General features: G+C 44.9%; 1 protein-coding gene across 1 annotated transcript in view; it reads left to right on the plus strand.

Annotated features, from left to right (window-relative positions):
- The first annotated feature begins 416 nt into the window (after window positions 1–416).
- CNNM1 (cyclin and CBS domain divalent metal cation transport mediator 1) overlaps window positions 417–24527 on the plus strand; it is a 52098-nt gene continuing 27987 nt past the window's right edge. Inside the window, exon 1 of the mRNA XM_004579973.3 lies at window positions 417–2066. Within this exon, the coding sequence (XP_004580030.2) occupies window positions 503–2066 (1564 nt within the window). The 5' untranslated portion in view covers window positions 417–502. The remainder of the gene's footprint in view (window positions 2067–24527) is intronic.

The following is a 24527-nucleotide window of genomic DNA, read 5'->3' on the forward strand; positions in this document are numbered from 1 at the left end:
GCTGGACTCGATGCTAATCACTAAAAAGTTTTCACCGGCTCCAGACTTTGCCTCCACAACATCTTTTTACTGGAAGGAAAAAAGCCAAGTGGCAAGAGGGTACCTGAAACACTGAGGTATTTCCCGGACCAATGAGGAAGCCGTAGGACGGACAGGGAATTACTGCCGGGTAGGAGTTCGCGGTGCGCCGGAGCGCCGTACCGCTGGAGCCGGGGGTGGCGGCGGGGGGCAGGCCAAGCCAAGCCTTCCTCAGGCTGCAGCCTAGATATACCCAAGTGTATGGGGCTATGCACTGTGCCTTTCGATGCGTGGCTATCTCCAACCTCCGACCGCAGCACCTTGCCCCGCCAGGGTCTGTGCCTCCAGTCTCCAGCCCACGCGCGTAGAGGGCGCACACGTGGTGACCTGCCTGGGGCCGCGTTCCGGGCTCCGGCTCCTCCTCCCTCCGGCTCTCTCTCGTTAGGCTTTCTGCAGTATCACGTGCAGCCGCGCCAAGTGCAGGATGGCGGCGGCAGCGGCCGCGCCGGGTGTCAGGCTCCGGGACTGCTGCAGCCGGGGCGCCGTGCTCCTGCTCTTCTTCTCCCTGTCTCCTCGGCCTCCAGCAGCCGCCGCCTGGCTGCTGGGCCTGCGGCCTGAGGACACTGCTGGAGGCCGCGTGTCTCTGGAAGGGGGCACTCTGCGCGCGGCCGAAGGCACCAGCTTCCTCCTGCGCGTCTATTTCCAGCCCGGGCCCTCAGCGCCCTCAGCGCCAGTGCCCTCACCCACCCTCTCTCCGGGGGAAAACGGCACCGGCGACTGGGCTCCGAGGCTCGTGTTTATCGAGGAGCCCCCAGGCGGGAACGGCGTGGCACCCAGCTCAGTGCCTACACGGCCCCCGGGACCGCAGCGCTGCCGGGAGCAGAGCGACTGGGCGTCGGACGTGGAAGTCCTCGGGCCCCTGCGCCCCGGGGGCGTGGCGGGCTCTGCCCTGGTCCAGGTGCGGGTGCGAGAGCTGCGCAAGGGCGAGGCAGAGCGGGTCGGCGCGGGCGGTGGCGGGAAGCTCTTCTCGCTGTGCGCCTGGGATGGGCGCGCTTGGCACCACCACGGCGCCGCCGGCGGCTTCCTGCTGCGCGTCCGCCCGCGGCTCTATGGCCCTGGTGGGGACCTGCTGCCCCCCGCGTGGCTGCGGGCGCTCGGGGCGCTCCTGCTGCTGGCCCTGTCCGCCCTGTTCAGCGGCCTGCGCCTCAGCCTGCTCTCGCTGGACCCGGTGGAGTTACGGGTGCTGCGGAACAGCGGCTCGGCCGCCGAGCAGGAGCAGGCGCGCCGCGTGCAGGCCGTGCGCGGCAGGGGCACCCATCTGCTCTGCACCCTGCTCCTGGGCCAAGCCGGAGCCAACGCCGCCCTAGCCGGCTGGTTGTACGCCTCGCTGCCTCCGGGCGTCGGGGGCCCAGGCGAAGACTACATCGAGGCAGGTATTCACTTCCCGTGGCTGCCTGCGCTCGTGTGCACCGGCGCCGTGTTCCTGGGGGCTGAGATTTGCCCCTACTCCGTCTGTTCGCGCCACGGGCTGGCCATTGCGTCTCACAGCGTGTGCTTGACCCGGCTCCTCATGGCGGCCGCCTTCCCCGTGTGCTACCCTCTGGGTCGCCTGCTGGACTGGGCACTGCGCCAGGAGATCAGCACCTTCTACACGCGGGAGAAGCTGCTGGAGACGCTACGGGCGGCAGACCCCTACAGCGACCTTGTGAAGGAGGAGCTTAACATCATCCAGGGTGCGCTGGAGCTGCGCACCAAGGTGGTGGAGGAGGTTCTGACCCCGCTCGGGGACTGCTTCATGTTGCGCTCCGACGCTGTGCTGGACTTCGCCACTGTCTCCGAGATCCTGCGCAGTGGCTACACTCGCATCCCGGTGTACGAAGGCGACCAGCGGCACAACATTGTGGACATTCTGTTTGTCAAGGACTTGGCCTTTGTGGACCCCGACGACTGCACCCCGCTTCTCACCGTCACCCGCTTCTACAACCGGCCCCTGCACTGTGTCTTCAATGATACACGCCTGGACACGGTGTTGGAGGAATTTAAGAAAGGTGAGCAGTGGTGTGTCCCACCCTAGTCCCTCAGCTCCTCTCCCCTGTGAAATTTCGGTTACCCAAAGCCGGGTCTCTCCTGTACGTCCTACACACCTTCCCACCCCCTCTGTGCTCTTGCACTTTTTTCTACCTACTTTGCTTGCAGTACGTCTTGTGAGCCCCGGCCTTTTCCCTTCTTGCCTCACAGGATGTACCATATTCCTCATTTATTCTGTTCCACTAGCGGTTTTCATGGGCCTGAGAAGTTTCCGGTTTGTGCAGGCTGGCGTCCCGATGGCCCGGGGCGTCATTGCAAGGCTCCTTACCCGTCACAATGAGCACCTCTGCAGGTTCTCTAAACAGCCTTTCCTTAAAACTCTTCCCACTGCTAGAAGCTTGGAGTGTTCAAAGCAAACAATCTATTGCTGGACAGCTCCTGCTGCCGACAGTGTCTCCCTTAACATGGAGCAGACATTTCCATTTCCAGAGTTCTGCTTTGGAGTCAGGGAGAGGAAGCCCCAGGTACCTTAGATTCTTCCCCATATTTAACTTCCCATCAGCTGTGGCTGCAACATACATCAAGTACCCACTTTGGAGATTAAGATGTGACTGGGGCAGTAGGGCCCCTGAACTTGAGGTCTTTTGAAATAGGGTAGATCTTGGCCTGAGTAAATGTTCTGGGTCGAGGAAACCCTAGAAATCGTTCACTTCCAAGTATGCGGGGTTTTCTTCAGTGTAGTTGCTGCTGCTGTCCTGCGCTTCAGCTTGATGTCATGCTCCTAACATGTTTACTTCATGTCTGGGCTTTGTCCTGGAAAATTGCCTTCCAAGGTTGTGAGTTAAGATTTACTCAAGGAAAATCAGAGCACGTACTTGGGAGTCAGTCCTCGTGGAATCCCATAGTTTCCACAGGTCCCCTGGCACTCCAGGCTAGGTACGAAGAACTCTTGGTTGCTTTTGAAAACCAGATCTACTCTGAGGTGTCACTGTTGGGAACATTTGAGAGATTATCTCACAGAGCCTGAGGACAACTCCAAATGTGTGTGAGAACAAGGATGTGGTTAGAACTTTCCAGAATAGCTCTTTTTGAAAGAGGCATGTTTTTTGTGCATACTGATTGGCATGTTTATTATAAATAAAACAAAAGCAGAGTAGTTCCCTGGCTTTAGAACCAGGCTTCAAATGTAGCTTTCCTGTGGCTAGCTGGATTCTTATTTGAATGACCTTTATATCCGTTGTTGACCAATAATTTGATCTCATTATGTTATCATCATAGGTACTAAGAGTTGAAATAAAGAGAGAAATCTGGCGGTCTTCTTCCGGCTACAATCTTTTGAAAATTTTATGAATATCAAATACAGCCTGGGAAGGGGAGGCAAATGTCAAAAAGCTGCTTGCAACCTCCAACTTGGGAAGAACAGCTCCAGACTGTATCCGGGCCATTTGCTGATATGGTTGAATGTCTCCCCAAAACTCTCATGCTGAGATTTAATTGTGTTAAGAGGTGATTAGATAGGCAGTGAGGGCTGTCCCTCTAAAGTTGTTATCATGGTAGGGATTTGTTATCAAGAGAGCGTTTTTATAAAGGCAAGCCAAAGTCTGGCTGTTTGTAGTGTGGGTGTCACCCAAGGACTCAGTGTCCTTCCATCATGTTAGGGAGCAGAGCAGAGACCCAGGCCACATGCCAGCTCCAGGCTCCTGGAAATCCCAGCCTCCTGGAAATCCCAGCCTCCAAATCTGTAAGAAATACACTTCATGTTTTATATGTAAATGACCCAATCTCAGGTGTTCTGCAATAAGCAACAACAAGTGAGTTGGTGCCATGAGACAAGGATGGGACTGAGGGTGTGGCAGCCACTTAAGCCCAGTCTGGGCTAATGGCTCATCCTCTTCTGGCTTGTCCTTTGGTCCTTGCTTATCCTGTGTGTCCCCTTCAGATGTAGGGTTGGATCTGGCTATGAGAGCTGTGAAAAACTTGTATTAGTTTGTTCTGGACATTGTAACCAAAAATACAGATGGTGGTCTGCACAACAGAAGTTTTATATTCTCACAGTTTTGGAGGCTGAAAGTCCAAGATCAAGGTGTCAGCAGCTCTGATTCCTTCTGGGCTTTTCTCCTTGGCTTGCCAATGGCCACCTCTGTTTCCTGACACTGTCTTTCCTACATGAACCCCTGATGTCTCCTTGTGTGCCCAAGTGTTCTGTTCTTACAAGGACATTAGTCAGATTGGATTAGAGCCCGCCTTATGGCCGCAACGTATGGACCTCTTTTGAGTTAAGATAGTGTTTAGTAAAACTTTTGTGAACTCTTTCTTTTGTCCTTGTGGCAACTGTACAGTTTTAGGCAACAGAGGAGGCAAGAAACTGTTCAGAAGTTGTCTATAGAGCTGATGTGTTGAAGTAAGAGCACCCTTCAGTTGCAGGACTTGCCTCATTAGCTCTTGTTTCTCCAGTGCTTTAAACAGTTACTTGCACAAAGTAGGTTTTTCAAAAAAGTTACTATTGACCTGAAATGAATTTTGCTGAAGATTTGCTAAATCTGATATGTAGAAGGCTTGCCAATATTTATTAGTAATTGGTTGGTAGGGAGCTAAATCACCAAAGAGAAGTAGGCCGTTGTAAGGAACACACTGTGTAAGCAAGGCGCTTCAGTATTTCTAGAGTCGTGCTGCTTACCCCGAGTGGTCCCTGCACCAGCAACAGGAGTGTCACTTGAGAGTCTAAATTATAAATGCAGAATTTCCTACCATACCCTAAACCCACTGAAGCAAAATCTGCATTTTTAACAAGCCCCCAGGTAACCTATGTGTACCTTAAAGGTAGAAAAGCATTACCTGCCGCAAACCATTACATAACAGTGCTTGGTAGATCTATTTATGGTTGCAGATACAAAATAATTAACAAAGGAGGTATTTTCAGGTTCTACATCATAGAACATCCTCAATTTCCGTGTTTGCACTATTGGTTAGGAGAGGAAAGCTGAAGTACTGGTCTTTGCCTTTAACAGTAGTGTTTTAGGCCATTTTTAGAGTTTTCCATTTCCTTCACTTTCTTGCATCTCACGTAACTTAACCACCCAAAACAAACTCTTTAGGAGGTTGAGCGAGGTTACTGATGATGGGCCTGTGACTCCTCAAATTGAGATGGAGCTCTGCCAGACACCGTCTCTAGCCTTTTACAACTCTCCTGGGTAGTATTATTAATTCCATTTTACAGTTAAAGATTCTAAACCTTATATCAGTACCATGATTGCTGGCTTTAGGTAGCTAGTACTTGATTGAACTGTGTGGGATTTTGCCTGTAGACTTCCTAATTGCAGGTCTTTAAACATGGGAATAAGAAATTGGTTTTTCTAACAAATGTGCTAGCTGTACGAAGGGGAGAAACTGTTTCTCCCCTCTGTACTGTGCATTTTTTTTAAGATTTTATTTTTGTTGGAAAGGCAGATATACAGAGAGGAGGAGAGACAGTCAGGAAGATCTTCTGTCCGATGGGTCACTCCCCAAGCCACCATAACAGTGGGAGCTGAGCCACTCCGAAGCCAGGAGCCAAGAGTCTCTTCCGGGTCTCCCATGTGGGTGCAGGGTCCCAATGCTTTGGTTCATCCTCGCTGCTTTCCCAGGCTACAAGCGGGGAGCTGGATGGGAAGTGGGGCTGCCAGGATTAGAACTGGCGACCATATGGAATTCCAGCGTGTGCAAGGCAAGAACTTTAGCTACTAGGATACCGCACTGGGCCCAGTACTGTGCATTTCTTGAGGACAGAGAATAAATCACATCGCCTCTGTAGTCCAGGGTAGGGACAGTGGCCATCATGGCTAGGGGAATAAATGCATTTATTGAATTCATGGTTCTATGTTTTCTTTCTTAACATGATTTTTATTGTTTTGAAACAGGGAGTAAGAGATAGCCCATACCCTTGTTTCCTGCAAAGCCCAGAATTCAATATGGATCTCCAACATTGGTGGCAGGGATCCAGCTACTGATGCCTTCACTGGCTGCCTCCCAGGGTGCACATTCACATGAAGCTAGAGACTAAGGGGTAGGACACAAACCCAGGTGCTGTCTTGACTGCTGGGCCAAATGCCTGCCCAAATAGGTGACTCTAAATTACTTTTTGAGGGGCTAGCATGGTAGGCTAAGCCTCTGACTGTCATGCCAGCATCCCAGTAGGTACCAGTTCAAGTCCCAGCAGCTCCTCTTCTGATCCATCTTCCTGCTTATGGCCTGTGAAGGAAGAAGAGGATGGCTGAAGTCTTTGGGGCCCTGTGCTCAGAAATGTGAGACCTTAAAGAACCTACATGCCCAGTGCTACAACTTATCTCCTCTCTTTTAAAAAATTTCTCTTTTTACTTTTAAAATATTTATAAGTTATTTTTTTAACTAATTTGATATTCCTTGTGGACAATTCTTATGATATTTTCTCCTGTCTTCCTTTCCTTTTTTAGATTTTAAGACAATACATTTTTAAATTTGTATTACAGTCAAGGGCTTAATGCTCTGCCAGATAAGAAGTTTAGTTTAGCAGGGAACAAAGCCAAGGGATATAAACAATAGTCCATTGGAAAAATGACCATTTAATTCACATGGAAAATTTTAAAGGAGTCACAGATCATTAAAAATGTAGTATAACATTCTTACCCATTGGTTTGATGAAGATATAAAACAAAATTTGAGAAAACTATATTTGTGGCAATATTGACACAGGTATTTCTTTTCTTTTTTGTTCTTTTTGTTTCTTTCTGTTTTGATTTTGGCTCCCACTGAAACGAGAGTATGCACTGATTTGTCTTTTTGTGTCCAGCTTATTTCACTCAACACAACATCCTCCAGTTGCGTTCATTTTGTTGCAAGTGATAGGATTTCTTCCTTTTGATAGCTGAATATTCCATAATATTCCATTGTATATATGTGAACCATTTTATTTATCCTTTCATCCATCAACCTTAGTTGATTTAATGGTTTGGCTTTTGTAAACAGAGTTGTGATAAACATGATGATGCAGGTGTCTCTTTGATATAATGGGTTTATATCTTTTGGTTATATGGCCAAAAGTAGGATTGCTGGGCCATATGTTAAGCCTATTTTAAGATTGGTTTTTTGTTGTTGTTGTTATTGCTGTTATTTGTTTGTCTTGTTTTTTTCCAAAATCTCCATACTGTTTTCCACAGTCCTGCACTAGTTTACCTTCCCTCCAACAGTGTATAAGAATCCCCTTTCCACATTTTTGTGCATTTGTTACTCCCTGTGTTTTGGACTTTAGCCTTTCTGATAGAGTGAAGTTTTGGTTTGCGTCTCCCTGATAGCTAGGATGTGAATTGTTATTTCTATGTTTGAGGGAGATGAATCCTAAGAATAGAATAATTAGAGCTACTCCATTGATGACCACAACAAATCTCTCCTCTTCCTTTTCCTGGCTCTCTGTCCCAGCTGTGGGCACACCATCCCTCCAGGTTCCAGTGCTGGGAACCTTGCCTCCACGGTCCACCCCTGTGCTCTTCTCCATTGTCTGAGTCAGCTTGGGCTGCTGCAGCAGAACACTGTAGACTGGAAGACTTCAGCAAAAGAGATGAATTGTCTCACACTTCTGGAGACTAGATGTCCAGGTGAAGTCTCTGGCGAGTTCAGTTTCCGGTGAGGGCTCTCTTCCTGCCATGCAGGTGGTTACCTTCTTTCTGGTCTTCGCACGGCCTGTCCTCAGTACGTGCACACAGACTGCAAGAGAGCTTTGCTCTCCCCTCTTCTTAGAGGGACTCCATCCTATTGGATTGCATCCTACCCTGAAGACCTCCCATAACTGTTTTCTTAGAAGCTCCCTTAGAGGTGGGAGACAGGAGCTGGGGGAGAAGCATTCAGGGCTCAGTGTGAGAATTGGGGGAGCAAACATTCAATCCATCATGATCTTGAAAGTCCATTTATTTAGACCATAAAATTGTTAATATTGCATCTATACTATTGAATCTATGCATAATTTAGCACACTGTTTGTTCTGTTACGATATTCATTGATTTTATTCAACAAATAGTTACTATAAACCTGTTAGGTGGACATAGGGGAGAACACCACCACTACACATGCACTTTGTTCTAATACAAGAGACAGAAATGAAACATGGAGTGGTGATTAAGAGCACAAGCTTTGATGCCAGCTGGCCTGGATTGATACAGGTCTTGAGTAAATTACCTACTTAGCAATGTCTACTTCATTAGCTGTACAATGAGTATTTACTTATAGGGCTGTTTGAAACATTGAAACCATTGCATTATACTGCCTATTTAAGTGCTAGGCATTAGCTGGGATTATTTAGTATAAATGCAAATAAATTACTCATTCATTCAAATGCTTCCAAAGAAGTTAAACTTCAAATTTTTGTCTCTTTCAAAACCATCCTCTCCAGGGCCACTAAAATAATCTCCAGGAGTATTATCCCTGCTTGAAACCTTTCTGCAGCTCCCTCCTGCAGGATGAAGTCTAAGCTGGTACCAGGCATGCCAACTGTCTCCTACCAGCTTGCTGTTCTCCCCTCTGGCCTTGCCACTCACCACTCAGCCACAATGCTAGGCTCCAGTAGCCCTGAGTTTCTTGTCTTTTTCCTTCAGCTCATGCTGAAGGAAATCTGATTTGCCTGACTAATCCAGCTCCAGCTCTTTTAACACTAAGCTCAGAGGCTACCTCCTCTGGCAAGCTTCTCCTGTAAACTCCGGTTTTAGCCAACTTCATTGTTCCATGTGCTTATCTCAATTCATGAACCAACAGACCGTGCTTGTGCTTGCCTCTAAGCGCCCCTCACCCAGAGAAAGAACATCCAGAGGGCAGACTGTAACTCTAGCATCCATCCCTGGAAGAAACACAGAGTAAAGTTTCAGTCATGTTTGTTGAAAGACCAAATGAATGATCGAAGGAATTAAACCGTAATATAATGGAAGGGATCTGTGGAGAGTTAGTAAATGAATCGTTATCTCCAATTCACTCGTGTTGGACTATTCCGCAGCAGGACAAACAGACTGCGTTAGAAGACATGTGATGCACATACTATTTGTCTGCTTCTTTAGCACAGCTATTTCTTTTTTTATATTAAGATTTATTTAATTTTTATTGGAAAGGCAGATTTACAGACAGGAGGAAAGACAGAGAGAAGAATCTCCTCTTGTTGGTTCACTCCCCAAATGGTTGCAGCAGTGGAGCTGAGCTGATCCAAAGCCAGGAGCCAGGAGCCTCTTCTGGGTCTCCCATGCGGGTGCTGGGTTCCAAGGCTTTGGGCTGTCCTCTACTGCTTTCCCAGGCTGCAGGCAGGGAGCTGAATAGGAAGTGGAGCAACCAGGACGTGAACCAGCACCCATATAGGATGCCCAGTGGATGCAAGGCAAGGCTTTACAGCCACTAGAACATCACACCAGCCTAGGCATATTTATTTGTTGCCACAGTTCCTAATCATGAGCAAAGCAAGTGCTAAGAGTTGAGCATATTGTTAGATAAAAACCCACACCAAAACAGCAGGGCTATGATGATATAGCAGAGTTTATGACGATAAAACCATGCTTTTATTGGGGTCTGCTCCCGGGAGAGGTTCACCTGTCAGCAAAGGAGTGAACCACAAAGATCGCACTGGAATGAGGCGCGCCTAGCTTAAGTAGTGGTGAACTTGAAGTAAAGGTATATGTAGCCTTCTGATTGGTTGGCTCCATTTGAATGAGTCCCAGGCTACTATTCTCCACTGGAACTTTTGGTACCACCTAGGGACTTTCCGCCTGCCCCCAGACCCTCCGGGCTAACAGTCCTTACTCCCAAAGAGCCTAGAGTATGGTGGGGTTAGGAAGGACTCCCCTTGCAAAGCTAGAAGACAGACTACCTTTTCCAGTGACTTCCAGTGACATGACAGTTCACAGCTCAAATGCAAGGGTACCGCAAAAACTTGGTGGAAATGTGTATTATGACAAGACTATACAATATTTGAATTTTTTTTGCACTAAAATGAACTTAGCTTGTACTTCCATTTTCCATGACCTTATATAAGTGTCTTTATTTAACCTTATGGACAGGACCAGCTTAGACATAAATCATCAGAACAAAAATATTTACAATGGAGATATGAAAATGCAATGAAACCGTGGGGGACATAGTAATTATGAATAGGGGTCACTTTCGTTTTCATAAAAATTTTTATTGACATTGGTTTCTGTGCACATAGAATACAGGAAAAAAAATGCATGAAACTCACCTGAATATAACCATCCCACCGCCCAGAAATAATTTTGTTTTGTCCTATGAGAAATGTACATAATAATAACCTTCATCAAATGTTTAAAAAGAAAATAAAGGGGAAAAACCCATTATCCTGCCTTCATCCTCAAATCAGAAAACCCGGAGTGCTTTTCTTTTGAGATGGTGTTATTTTCACTACAGTTTCCTCTGGGTGAGTTCTGTAATTTGGGAGGACTAATTTGTAAACTGGAGTCTTAGAGATTTATTGTGCTTCTAAAATTTACAGCTCTGTTAGAGTTTTTATTTAGGGGAAACCCATGGGGTGAAGAAGAAAGCTTTGTTCTGCAAATCAGAGGCCTCTGGGCACTACAGCTCTGGTATTTAACTCATTTAGAAAACTCTGCTATGTCAGTAACATTGTCTACAAACAAAAGACAGTCCCAGCCCTCATTTGCAGGCTTGTTCTATCTGTAGACTGGCACCACACCATGTGGCTTCAATAGGACCTATTGCAGTTTTCATACTCAGCCTTCACTCTTTGGTGGATTGCATCAGTAAATTCTCCACCCCCCCACCCCCGCTCCTGCTTTGGGCCTGGCACCACAATAGGCCCTGGGAATACCATGGTGACCATGACCAGCTCTGACTATCCCAATGTAGCTGCATGTTGTCATCCTCCATCTTGGGTCTTCCTGCAAGTAGTTTGTTGCCTGAAGTACAAAAGCAAGTTAAAAAGTTTGTGGGACTGTGGAGTTCAAAGATAATGTTTATTCCGTTGCAAAAGAAATGTTTGAGATCTTTGCATGGTTTTTGCATGATTTGTGTTTTCAGTGACATTTTTGAAGGCCCCTCAGAGGTCCCCTACAGCCAGTCAGTTCTCCTGTCCCAGACACAGAATATATGTTTTACCCAAGGAATAATCTGGTCAGAAGAGTCTGAGTGTCACTTTACACTCAAAATGCTAATGTAAGCTATATAAGCAAGAGGAGTAACCATCCCATTGCCTAATTCTACAGAAAAAATCTTCCAAAACCTTAGTGCCATACTTCAGGACCCCCTAAAAGGAAAATTAAAATATCTTCACTAACAGTTATTACTCTTCTCTGGTATAGTAAGATATAATATGCTTTCAAAAATAATAAGTATTACTGAATATCAATTGATAAAATGTAGACCAAGAAAATGTTTGTGTTCTAAACAACAGAGCTAGCAGAAAACAAAGCATAATCTGTCACACACAGATAGGAAGAACGAACAGGAAAAAATGAAGTCAATTGTAAGATGATGAAACTGTAGATTGACTTTTCTCCCTTTAAAATTTTTCATTGTGATTGCTGAAATGTTGTTATGCAATATTCTTTTTCTTCGCCTTCCTTCAGGCAAAGAAAAGTAACAATAGAACCTGAGGTGGAAAAAGGCTAAAAACAGCCTGAAGGAGAATCTAATTCAAACTTTTTCTTCTTTAAAGTTCTTCTTTCCAGGCCAGTTCAGCCTCCATTGTCAGACTATCTTTTTTATCTGATCTGAATACCACAGCTTGTGGTTGAACTCCATTTTCTCTTTTCATCATACTTCCTGACTTCTCTTATTTGAAGGCAATCCTGTCTTACCCTCAGTTCCAATTTTTTAACCACCAGATCCACTTGTTTGTGTTTTTAGCTCTCTGAAAGCCTTTGGAAGGGGTCTGTGGGCTTTGCTCGGCTGCCTTTCCTTAGTTCTTGTCTTCCATTACACGGCTTTGTAGGTATAGGGCTTTCCCCTCCCTTCCCTCTCTTTCCTCTCTCCTCCCTCTCCCCTCCTCATTGTCCCCGTGTCTTACAATAACATGGTCCTTCAGCTGCAGTCACGCATTCTCCTCTTTATGTGTCAGGGTTCTTTTGCACCGGTTCACCTCTGGACCCTTGGCCTTTCACAGTAACAACTCTCCATTCTCTTTTCATGTGCTTCTCTATGTTCTTTTCCCAAATGGAGATTCTTCTCAATTCTCCCTTCCATACAAGTACACTGAGTGGGTCTTTGGCTTTGCCAGACGGTGGGGATTTAGTGTGGGCAAGACAGATACCATCCCTGCCTTCCTGGGGATTGCAGCCAAGTAGGGAGAGAGAGAGAGTCATCATGAATAATTACAATATGGAATAAATTATTTGAATACAAGGAATAAGGAACCCTGGGAGTGTCTGGCAGAAGGTCCTGTACTGGTCTTTAGGTAGGATGAGACTCCCCTCTCCCCAGATGAACTGAACTGAACCCTAAAGAGCGGTCAGAAGATGTTTGTCTCTGACGTGGGGAAGGGAGCCCACCAGCAATGGCCCTAAGGAAGAAGCACCAGTGCAGTGCCCGGCGAGGTTCCCAGACTATGTAACAGCCATTGGAGAAAGCATCATTTCTGACAGCCTGCCTTTCCTGCGTCCCCAGTGACTGTCACTGTGGCAAGGGCAGTTCAGTTCTGTTTCGTTCACTGCATGCCAGGGCTCAGACAGATACACATCACTGGCCTTCCAGGAACATGAGGCAGCAGGGAAGGTCCCCAGGGGAAGGTATGAGGCAGGGTGGCCTGGAAGCAAAGGCATTTAGAAAAGATCTGTGCCGTGCCCTGCATGGCCTGGAAACCTCTCTAAGGAAGGTGCAAGTTCAGCTCAGCCTTGAAAAACGACTCTGATAAGCAGGGCTGAATTGAAGGCACATGGCAGCCGAGGCAGGAATTTGAGCTAGCAACCTAAAGGCAGAGGGGGGAGGCGACGCTGTGTCTGAATGCTGGCAAAACAGCGATCCTAGTGCTGTTTCCCGCCAGCACAACAGGGCACAATGACTCATTTGTCAAGTGTAATTTTTGTTCCCTTTGGGTGCCAGAACTGTGCATTTTTCACTGTTTTTGACGGCAATAATTCTAAAATGTTTTTGAACCATTCCTGCCTTCCTTAACAAAGGGTGCTAAATATACCTGAATCTTGATGACGCAGGATTGTGGTTATGAGAAAATATATTATGCAGTTTTCTGTCTACTTCCCTAATTTTTTCTTACTCTGGCTGTCAAACATCAGTTCTCTTTGAGTCAGCCTCAGGCAGATTCCTGACCCCACTGTACTCTACACAAAACCACTCTTTTTCTGTCCATCTCTCATATAGCTTCTATTTTACTGAGAATTCACATAAGCATGCATGTTGAGTGTTATTCCTGGTATAAATAATCTTCGGTAAATACCTGCTGAATAATGATTAATCAGCCAGTAACTGGCGTAGTAAGGTGTGAACTTGGCCTACGGACCTGCAACAGTTCTTTCTGGAACCAGATTCAAAGCTGTGCAAGACCTCCAGAAAATGGGTCGTTTCTCTGCTATTTTTGCAGTGTTGCTCAGCAGACCAAACTGCCAACTGGCTCACATTCTAGTGACTAACAACTGTTTTCTTCATGTCTTAGTGATGTTGGTTACCATGGTGCTCTGGATGACACGGTTGGCTTTTTTATAATTGCCTTTTTGTGGCTCAAGAAATATTTTGGGGATTGAGGTGTTGATTACTCTATTTCCGATAAAATAGAACAAGACAATTACTACAAAATTCAGAATTGTTTTTTTAAGCTAGAGATTCAGTTTTGTCTTTCCACACTCGTGTGGTTGGTGCAGGGTTGTGATGTTTCTTTTCCTGATTTGTTAGAAAATTATTTGGTACAGATCAAGGTAGCTTTTTCTCATCTCACGCCAATGGAGTTCTTCAGTATTAAGATATAAACATTAGAGACCACAGCTGTTGGAACAGACAAGCTGAAACTGTTGGCACTGTTAAAATAGTTGTATCATATGTCATCACGCAAAAAGCATCCTCTGAAGTCAAACTGTTTTTGCAGCACAGGACTGTTTAGATTTGTAAGAACATGTAATTTGCAAGCAGAAAAAGAAACCCGGTCATGACCCTGTTCTGCCCTTTAATTTTAAAGGTTGAGAGACCCAGAAAGGATGAGCAGAAATAGTGATAATGATCCTTGAGAGCTGCCAAGCCTTTTGCATATGCAATACCTTCTCAAGGCAGCTTTATGCTCCCTGAGAATGTGAGGCCAGTAGCTCTTAGCCCCATTTCATATCTCTAAGGCACCTGGGATGCGGAAACTGGAATGTCCTGCTCAAGATCAGTGACAGAGGTAGAACCAGAACTCATGTCTGTGATTCACACTCCAATCAACGGAGACATGGACACAGACGGAGACTACCAGAGGCCTGGGCTTGGATCTCCTTCATGTGCTACCTGTGTGACTTGGTCAGGTCATCCATCACTCCAAGGCTTAGCTTCCATCTTCTTATAAGGGGACTAATGGGACAGGTCTTGAGCCTTGTGGTTAAGACACAGGTTAAGATGCCATATCCTGTGTCAGAGTGCCTAATTTTGATACTTGTCTTCAGCACCTGACTCCAATTCCCTGCTAATGTAGACCCTAAGAGGCAAAAGTAATGGTTCAAATATTTCGGATTTTGCCATCCACATGGGAGGTATGGCTCCCAGATCCAGGCTGGATTATCCCCCTGCCTTTGTGTGTGTATGTGTCTCCCTCTCAAATAAATACAAAAATAAATTTTTACAGGAGGGGAGACATTTACACTGTATTGTAAATGTAAGTGTACTTAAGATGCTATGCTGTGTGTCTCTTACCTCCCTGACATAGGTAAATGAGTTGACTGTAGTTAGTCATCTCATAACAAGTCCTTTCTTTGATCCAGCCCATTGACAGGACCCAAGAGACCAACGCTGAGCCTTATTCTTCATCCTGTGGTCAGTTAGAGGTAGTTTTCTTCCCATCACCTTGCCCTTTCTCAGACATCTCAGGCAAACTAAAACATGGTCATCTGTTAATATAGCCATCTAAACAAAACTCCTCAGAGCTCCAGTCAGCCCATGAGGCTAAATTATCAGTATCACAGGAAAAGTTGGAACAGAAAGCAGTTGTCATTGGGGAAGGCAGAATTGTGACTCCCAGAACTTTCCAACAGAAAGCCCTCCTCTCTCTTGGTAACTCACTAGTAAGAAGGTGCAGCAGATTGCCTCTGCATGCTTTCCTAGAGGCTCTGGGCACTTAAAAATATGGATCCAAAACTCTTAATACATCTGCCACAGCAAACTGACCTTTGGCCTAAAAAGTTCATTGTGTTGAAAAGAACATTAGGCTGTCAGGGTAGGCAGAGCAGATAGTTTCTTGGCTCCATTGGGTACAAATGATTGGCCATGCACAGTTATTTCATTTCTGTGAGTCTCAGCTTCCTTGTGTCTATCAGCAATAGCAATCCTCACTTTGCAGTGATAGTGAATATCAGAGGTCATATATGCTGCCAGTGTACAACAGATGTTGTTGGAGTCACCGCTAGGGCAAAACACATACTCTCAGGAGTCAGCTTGTGTTAGCTCAAACACAGTGCAGAGGGCATTGGAGCAGCTGCCAGCTGCCTTTACCCGAATAAAATCCTTCAAAGGTTGTGTTGTAAGGTCATTTCAGGTGTCTAGCTTACTTCAAATAAAGCCACATACTTCTCTTCTCCCAGGAACATAGGCTTTAAACTTGCCACAATTACCTGAATTGTTGGATGACCAAAGTCATTCCTCAAACCTGAGGTTGGTTCATTGTCTACAAATGACATCATCTACCAAAACCAGATTATCATGGAGGTTTTCAAGCAAGAAGTCCTGGTTATATTTGAGAATCAAACTGACCCCATGGGTGATCTCCGTGATGAGCTCTGTGTGTGAGAGGTCTTAGGTTAACATGTTCAGTCTTATTTAGGTCTTCCAATTTTAGTGTATGTGCTGCCAAAGTGAGCACGTTAGTTAGGTCTTGAAGCTCGCCACAAACCTTAGCCAGGGTGGGTCCTAATAGGGCCCTGGATTCACATTTTGCTCCATTGTTTATTAGCTGATAAGTTACTTTCTGAAAAGTGAAAAAGCACAGCACATTTTGATGGGGTACTGGAAAGGAAGGCAAGGTAGACACCAAAAGCACATGGGGCCTCTAATGCCAGGAAAAAGAGTTCAAAAACAATCTTCCCTGGCAGCTGGTAAATGTCATTGATACTGGGAGTATCCTTACAAATGCGATGTTCGGGGATCCTTTTTCTATTTTAGTGTATAGGATAAGCTGGAGCTGGAAAATCCCAAAGGGGAATCAATTATGATGTCAATGCAGATACCCAGCATAGAATGAGGATATGGATATTGAGAACAATGCACTTGCAATTAAAAGGATGAAAAATCTTTGAGACTTCATTATCTTTTGGCTGTTCCTTCTCAGTCTCCTACATCTTCTGATGTATTTTCTGCATGTGGAAATCAGTCTGCTCATATCAGACACTCAAATGAGTGCCAGCATGTTGTATTTCTCTGGCTTCTAAATTTGAGACCGTCTCGGGGCTCAGAAATAGATCTCTTCTATAATTACACTCACTTGATTATTTCATTGATTCTCCCAAAGAGATCATTAACCTAAGCTCCAACTGCTATTTCCACATCTCCACTGGTAAGTCTAAAGGGCATCTCAAAACCATGCTCTTGCTCTTTTTTGCCAGAAGTACTCCTGTGCAATACTCCCAAGCTCTGTTAACAGCAGTTCCGTTCCTCTGAGTGTTCAGGCCATAACCTCTCTTTTCTCTGTTGTCTCACATCCAGTCCCTTAGACGTACTCTGCTTCCAAACACAGCTGGAAGATCTGACACCACCTCTCCACCTCCATGACTGCCGTCCCAGTTCACACCATCAGTTATCTCATTCCCAGAGCGTCCTATCAGGTCTCGCTGCTGCTACCTCTACCCACTTGGTATTTAATCTTAACCCAGAGCTAGAGATTTCCTTCTGACATGTTAATCAGATCATACCAATTTTTGGTTAAAAAAATTACAATTACTCACAAACATAGAACTGTAGTTTCTTAAATTACTTAGAATGAGATCCAAAGTTCTTATGAAGGCTTTCTAGACTTCGTCACCTCTACACCTCCCCAACCCGTCATTTGGCTGCCACTGCTGTCCTCTCCCCAGCGCTACAACAGCCACATGGGCCTCTCTGCTGTTTCTCCAACACACAATTAAATTTTCAATGTGGGGCCTGTGGATGTCGTTCTGCTATTAAAGGTGTCACTCCAGATATTCATGGGGCTGCCTTCCTGACCACCTTCATGATCTTTAGTCAGACATTAGCTGCTAAGGGAGTTCTTTCCTGATCCACCTGACCTAAAAGTTTAACACCTGCTTGCACACTCCCACTATGTAGATGGCTTAACTATTGATCTTGTTTCTTAAGTCTCACCCCCAACTTACAAGAGTGTTAAAGTTGCAAAAGCAAAATGATTTTGTCTGTTGTGCTCATTGCTGTACTTGAGTTATCTATGTGAATGCTTGGTACATGGTAAGCATTAACAACTTAATGTGGGGATTTTTTAGTAGTAGAAGAAGAAGGTAAAAGATGACTCTAGTTATGACTCTGGGTAACTACAAGGTTGGTGCCATTTACTGTTGTAAAAAGAGAGGAAGAGCAAAGATGGCGGGTCTTGAAAATCAGTTCTTAGCTTGTGAAGCGATTTTGGCCACACTGAGGGAGAGGAGAGCGGTACGCTGGCAAAAAAGCTAAAATAGAACAAAAAGTTCAGAGTGGATGCTGATGTTAAGATAGTGAGATTTAAAGTGACAGGCTCTTCTGGGATTTTTTCATTGAAAGAAAAGAAGCCGAAAAGGACAGGGTCAAGGACTAAAGCAGACACTCTTAAATGCAACAGCCCATTAGAATTTTTCAAAGTTTTAAATATTCCAGTGCCCCAACCATAACTCAGATCAATTATGCTAGAATTCCTGTGGGTGGGACAAAGTAGCCAATAGGTTTGAAAGATTCGAAGTGGTTGCCATGGACAGCCATTGTTGAGAGTCACAGAGCTACAGACTAATATCATCACTGATAGATAAAGATAAAATAAAGGAATCCACAATGAAAACAGAAAAATATCAGTCCTAACGCTGGCAGAAAACCACAATGGCTTGACCAGTTCGTCTCATGACTAAGTATCATCTGGAAGTTGTGATGAAAATTCTGATTCCAAAAGCTAGAATGAACTTCTGCATCTCACAAGCTCCCGGGTGATGGCAATGCTTCCAGTCCTTCTAAATCCACACAGGCTCAGCCCCTATTTACTCCTAAGATCCTAATTCAGATGAAGAATTAGGGCCCCAACACTTGCATTTTAAATGGATGTCCAGATAATGAATATGCTGCTGCTAGGGGCAATATACTTTATGCTTAGCAATACGTTTCAAGTCCCCAAGACCAAGATAAGAAAGAGGAGGCCCTCATTACTGTCTACCAAATGAAAATAAAAGGCTGCAGGGGCATCAGAGAGAAGAATGTGACAAAATACTGTGTGCTTTACAAGGTGAAGGTCACAAGTGAAGCAGAAACCATAACATCTGCTCTCCTTAGTTCTCTGTTTCCAAGCAATTTGCCCTCCTCCTAAGCTTCTCTGTTTTATCTTGGCAACAATTACCTTGCCTAAGTGCTGTAGCTATTTTTGAAAGAGGGAGGAACCAAATCAATTACTTGCTTTTTTCTTTTCTTTTTCAAGGCATAGAAAGTATACAGGGTCCTGGAGAGCTGTTTTATGAGGAGACATCCAAATCTTTTAATGCAGATGAGGCAATACTTATTAAAGAGTCTTGGAAGATATTTTGCCTTCTTCAAATACCAAAATGTAGCTGTGATATTTCTGCCACCTGACTTCCTATTTCCTTAAAGGAGAGCTTCCAACCACTATAGTATTGAAATGTAGGGCCAGAAAATGACTTGTTAAGGGGGGGGGGGGTGTCCTGTACATTGTAGGATGTTTAGCCTCCTCCCTGGCCTCTGTCCATTAAATACCAGCAGTGTCCCCTTCCACAAGTTGTAAAAACCAAAATTGTCTCTGGGATTGCCAGTTGCCTCCCCTCAGAGGGTAGGGGCATCTAAATCCTCCCAGTTGAGAATCATTGCTGTAGAAGCGAGATCTGTAAGCCAATCACCCTTCCAGGCAAACTGACTTGTAGTTTGGCTACATTAATAGCAGATGGTGATGTAACAGAATCTTACACATGTACCTGTAACCAGCACCAAGAATGCCCTCTGAACTCCTGGGGCAGCAGGAAAGTCCAGCGTGACCTTATTTTACTGACCTCATTCATGCAAAGAACCAATAGAAATGCAGAACCTTCAGGCTGTCTCCGAGGTGACTGTTATTTTGGGACTCCCAAGGCTAGCATTAAACAGTCAACAGCTACTTTTGCCCATGTCAACAAATACCATAACCCCCCATGTCATCAAAGCAAAAGCATTCATCAGCTTGCCTTTGTTATAGGAGGTTCTTTTCATGAATATGTTGTGATGGTTAAACCATGCATCTAAGATTTATTAGACGTCTCACTGCTTGTTTACCTTCCTCGTAATTCGCCAACTAACAATGACATAGTCCACCTGTAAAGCACTGGTTTTGAAATCGTAGTCTGCATCTGAGCCACCTGTAGAACTTACTAAGCCACGACTCATTGCGATGTACCCCCAGAAATTCTGGTTCACTAGATCTGGGATAGGGCTAAGAATTTGCACTTGTAATTAGTTCTTAGGTGATACTTTATGTTGATTCTGCTGTTCAGGGTCCACACACTGAAAACTGTGACAGTAAACCAACTTAATAGTTTTCAACTTTGCCTGAACATTGGTATCATCCGAGGAACATTTTGAATTATGAGTGACACGATCCTGCCACAAACCGTGAAACAGGAATCTCCAGGTGTGGAATCCAGTCTGAAATGTATTTAAAGCTGCTCAGGTGGTTCTGATGTGTGGACAGCATGGAGTTGGAGTGAGGAGTTTTGGCAGGTGACCCTGTTTAATGGAAGAGTGAGAGGTCTCTTTAAGAATCATTTAATCCTGGGGCCCAGCATGGTAGCCTAGCAGCTAAAGTCCTCGCCTCTCATGTGCATGAGATCCCATACGGGCACCAGTTCTAACCGCAGTGGCCCCACTTCCCATCCAGCTCCCTGCTTGTGACCTGAGAAAAACAGTCAAGGACAGCCTTGGGACCCTGCACCTGCGTGGGAGACCCGGAATAGGCTCCTGGCTCCTGGCTTTGGATCAGCGCAGCTCTGGCCATTGCGGCCGCTTGGGGAATGAATCAGCAGACAAAAGATCTTTGTCTCTCCTCCTCTCTGTATATCTGACTTTCTAATAAAAAAAGAATCATTGAATCCTAGAAAAGTTGGCTCCAATCCTTCATCCTTCATTGATAATGGCTTCTCTAATTCCAAACAAAACTGTTCTCACATGGTGATCCAAGTAGGGCTCAGCTTGCAGCTATGCCTTCTCTACCGTGTGTCTTATCAACGTATGGACAACATTGGAACCAGAAATTGTAAATCAGAGGCTTGCAAGAAGCAGTCAAGGCTCAAATGTGACAACCTAATGCTTAATGAACACAGAACTGCTAAAAATCAGGCAAGGCCAGTGTGAGCAGGACAGAGTCAGGCTGCTGTGGAGCCAAACACCAAGAATATGTCAGGGATCCAAACCAGACGCCAGTGAGTCTGTAGCTTCCAGTTCAGAAGTAGGACACCAGTGGACGCAGAGAAAATGTGCTTTGCACAAACTGGAGACAGACAGTCTTCATGTTTAGAAATGACTTACTACGGGAATCCACTGTTATCTATTAACTCAGCCTAAAGATTTTCTATCCATTGGTATAAACAGTTCCACGTATGTTTAAGGGACATTTAAAAATGTCATACAAAGTTTTCTGCTTTTGGAATAATCTCCTATTTCTGCTATATTTTAGTGTGGTATAATATACCCTATGACTTAGCAGGCTTCAATTTTGCCATGGCTCTTTTTAGGAATTTGGAAGGTGTCAGCCAAGCCCTATTGCTTTGGGCTTGTGTGAAGATGGAGTATGTGTAAGCGTGTCACTTGGCTAATTTGCTCCGTGACCCCTACAGCTCAGCAGGGCTTTGCTCTTCTCCGCAAGTCATCCATGTGCTGGGTCCTCTTTTTCACTTTCTTGATGGTTTCTTTGGTGTGCGGACATTTCTAATTTTTATGAAGTCCAGTTTATTTTTTTCTTTTTTTTTTTTTAAAGATTTATTCATTTTATTACAGCCAGATATACACAGAGGAGGAGAGACAGAGAGGAAGATCTTCCGTCCAATAATTCACTCCCCAAGTGAGCCGCAACGGGCCGATGCGCGCCAATCCGATGCCGGGAACCAGGAACCTCTTCCGGGTCTCCCACGCGGGTGCAGGGTCCCAAAGCATTGGGCCGTCCTCAACTGCTTTCCCAGGCCACAAGCAGGGAGCTGGATGGGAAGTGGAGCTGCCGGGATTAGAACCGGCGCCCATATGGGATCCTGGGGCTTTCAAGGCGAGGACTTTAGCCGCTAGACCACGCCGCCGGGCCCCAGTTTATTTTTTTCTTTGCTTGATTGTGCTTTTGTGTGCTAAGAATTTATTGTCTAAGGACAATTTGTCCTATGTTTTCTTCTAAAACTTTTATAGTTTTCACTTCTATTTAGGTGCTAGATCTGTTTGGGGCTAATCATGTGTGGAGTAGATAGGTATCCAAATTCCTTCTTCTGCATAGAGCTGTCTAGTTGTCAACTGCTAGTTATAGAGTTCTTGATCTTAAACCTCTTTTTGTGTGCATTGACCAATATCATATTTCACCTGGAGAAACAGATTCAAGTCATTTGCACATTTTTCAACAGAGTTGTCTTTTAGATTTATTTTATATATGTGAACAGCTGGCAACATCTGGTTTTCCTGCCCCTGAGGTTGTCAGCTCACAACAGGGCTGTGTGATTGCTGATCCCCGCCCCAGTCCACACCTAATAAAGTATGGCTTCTTTCACTGTCTATAGACCTCTGCAGGCTCTGGAATGAATTTTAAAGGCTGGTTATAAATGATAAAATATTTCCAACTTGACTATACAGGTACAGTGTCTTGAATACTATGTATTAGGACTTAAAAATCTCTATTTCCGAGTGATAACATAGTGTGCCCTCAGAATGACCTCAGAAAGTGAGCATGACTTCCTCATGTGGATGGAATAGTACTTTGTAAAACATCCAAATCTGTGAACTTATTCAGTTCCATCATATGAATTAATTAATTAATCATATGGCTATATTGTAATGTATTCTGCATTCCACTTTACAAAATGTATCCAGTTATGAGAGACAATTTTAAGAAACTACTTTCTCCAGTTTTTCATTTATACTAGTCTTTTTTTTTTTGGGGGGGGGGTCTGGTCGTCTGCTAACACATGTCAGCAGAAAAGTGAGAACAGGTGCCATAAGTTTAAGAAAAATGTGTTCAAATTTTTTTAAACATTTAAATTTAGCATATTCTAACACATTCTAATTTAAGCTACAAACACTTCAGTTGGGTAGGATGCAACTGCTTCAAAGAATGATGATTTTAGAACCACTGGGTCCAGACTTTAAAATTTAATTTAAACACATAGTATTTTATCAGAAGCACAAAGGTCCTGTGTTAATACCATCAGTCATAGCAGCTATGGATTTCATTTATCTTCAGCTTTTTCAGTTCCCAGACACTACCTGCTAGGTGATGGGGACCATTATGAAGTGTGTGATCCTTTTTCTAGAAGGAACTCATCTGATGAAGAAACACTGTTAACATGGGACATATACATGGCTATTTAGAAGAAACAGGAAAAATGCAATTAATGCTGTCATGGATTTATCAAAGGATGAGGAGCACATGGCAAGAAGACATTGTGAAGGCAGGACAGATCCAGAGGAGCCTTCCTGAGGAACCGCCATCTGAGCTGAACTGGAACGGCCTGCAGGCATGGATGGGGCAAAAACTTGGGCATGTCCGTTTGGCAGTTGAGGAAGTGAAGGCAGGCTGGCACTCCTGGAGTGAATGGAAGATTAGCAGGGCATGCCATTAGAAAGAGCAGAGCCACATCAGACAGGCTCCCTAACTCCAAACCAACGGGTCTGGACTTGACTCTGTGGGTACGAGGAAGCCTTGGAGGACCATGACCAGGGCTACATGTGATCTCATCAGCATAAAAGTAGGCCAAAGATTAGGCTGAAGGTGGGGAAGAAATCAGAGCCTATTCCGAGGTAATGTAATTTCCATCTTTCCCATTTCATTTCAGTGACAAAATCGCAAGGGGTAGCCATTCTGTGTTTTCAGGTACAGAAAAGAGACTGCTGCACTGGTTTGGTATTTTTAGCAGTGGCCAAACAAAAGCTTCAAAGACCAGTATCAATAAAACACACACTTTCTTTTTTATTTATGTATTTATTGGCAAGAATAACATCTGAGTCAATCTCCTAGATATTCTCCTTAAATGTCCCTTTGCCAAGAAAAAAAAAAAAAAAAAGAACTACCCACATTTTCATTTTAGAGACAGGACCAGAAAATGTCATCATGAGAAACAAACTGTTAGGTAAAACTTCAGTGCCTGTGTTCCCCTTCAGTCCGGCTACAGGAGTTACATGGGTTTATACCCCAGCCCTGCCACTTGCAGAGGGTTACTTAACCATTCTGCACCTCAGTTCTGGCATCCATAAAATAGGAATAATGACAATATTTGCCTCAGACATTGTGGAGAGTATTAAATAAATGGACACCTAGAAGATGCTCTTAATATTGCCTGACATGTAGTAAGAGCTCAACAAATGAGTTCTGTTTTCATTAAGTTGTTGGGCAATAGGAATGAAGCAGCTGTCCATGATACCTTGTATCTTACTGAACCTCGTCTGCCTCATCTCATATCCACCAGGTCAGTGGAGCTCCACAGTGCATGGATGGTTGTTCTCATGACCGCTGTTGCTAGCAAACCATCCGGAATTCTAGAGGCATAAGAAGTCCATTTTTGCTGCTCACAGACTGTGTGAGTCATCAATTCTGAATCAGTTCAGCAAAAATGGGTTCTCTCTTCTGAGTGTCCAAGGCTGCAGCTGGAGAGGATATGAAAGGAGGCTGAGGGAAAGGGTGGGGCTGGACTGGCCAAGACTGGCGAGTCCACTGCAAGGAAGTCTTTGTCTAAATTACTGGAACCTGGCTGGGATGCCTGTCACCCAAGTGGCTTCCCTCTCACAGTGGCTTCAGGGCAGCAGTTAGAGTGTTTTTGCAGCAAGTCTGTTTATCATCTAGTCTCAAAAGTCCCCTGGTGGACTTTCCCTGTGCTCTGTTGGTGAAAAGAGTCACAAGGCCACCAGACTGAGGGGATGGCAAGATCACACCTCTCCATGGGAGGCAT

This window comes from Ochotona princeps, chromosome 13, assembly GCF_030435755.1.
Source record: "Ochotona princeps isolate mOchPri1 chromosome 13, mOchPri1.hap1, whole genome shotgun sequence".
Lineage (NCBI taxonomy): Eukaryota > Metazoa > Chordata > Mammalia > Lagomorpha > Ochotonidae > Ochotona > Ochotona princeps.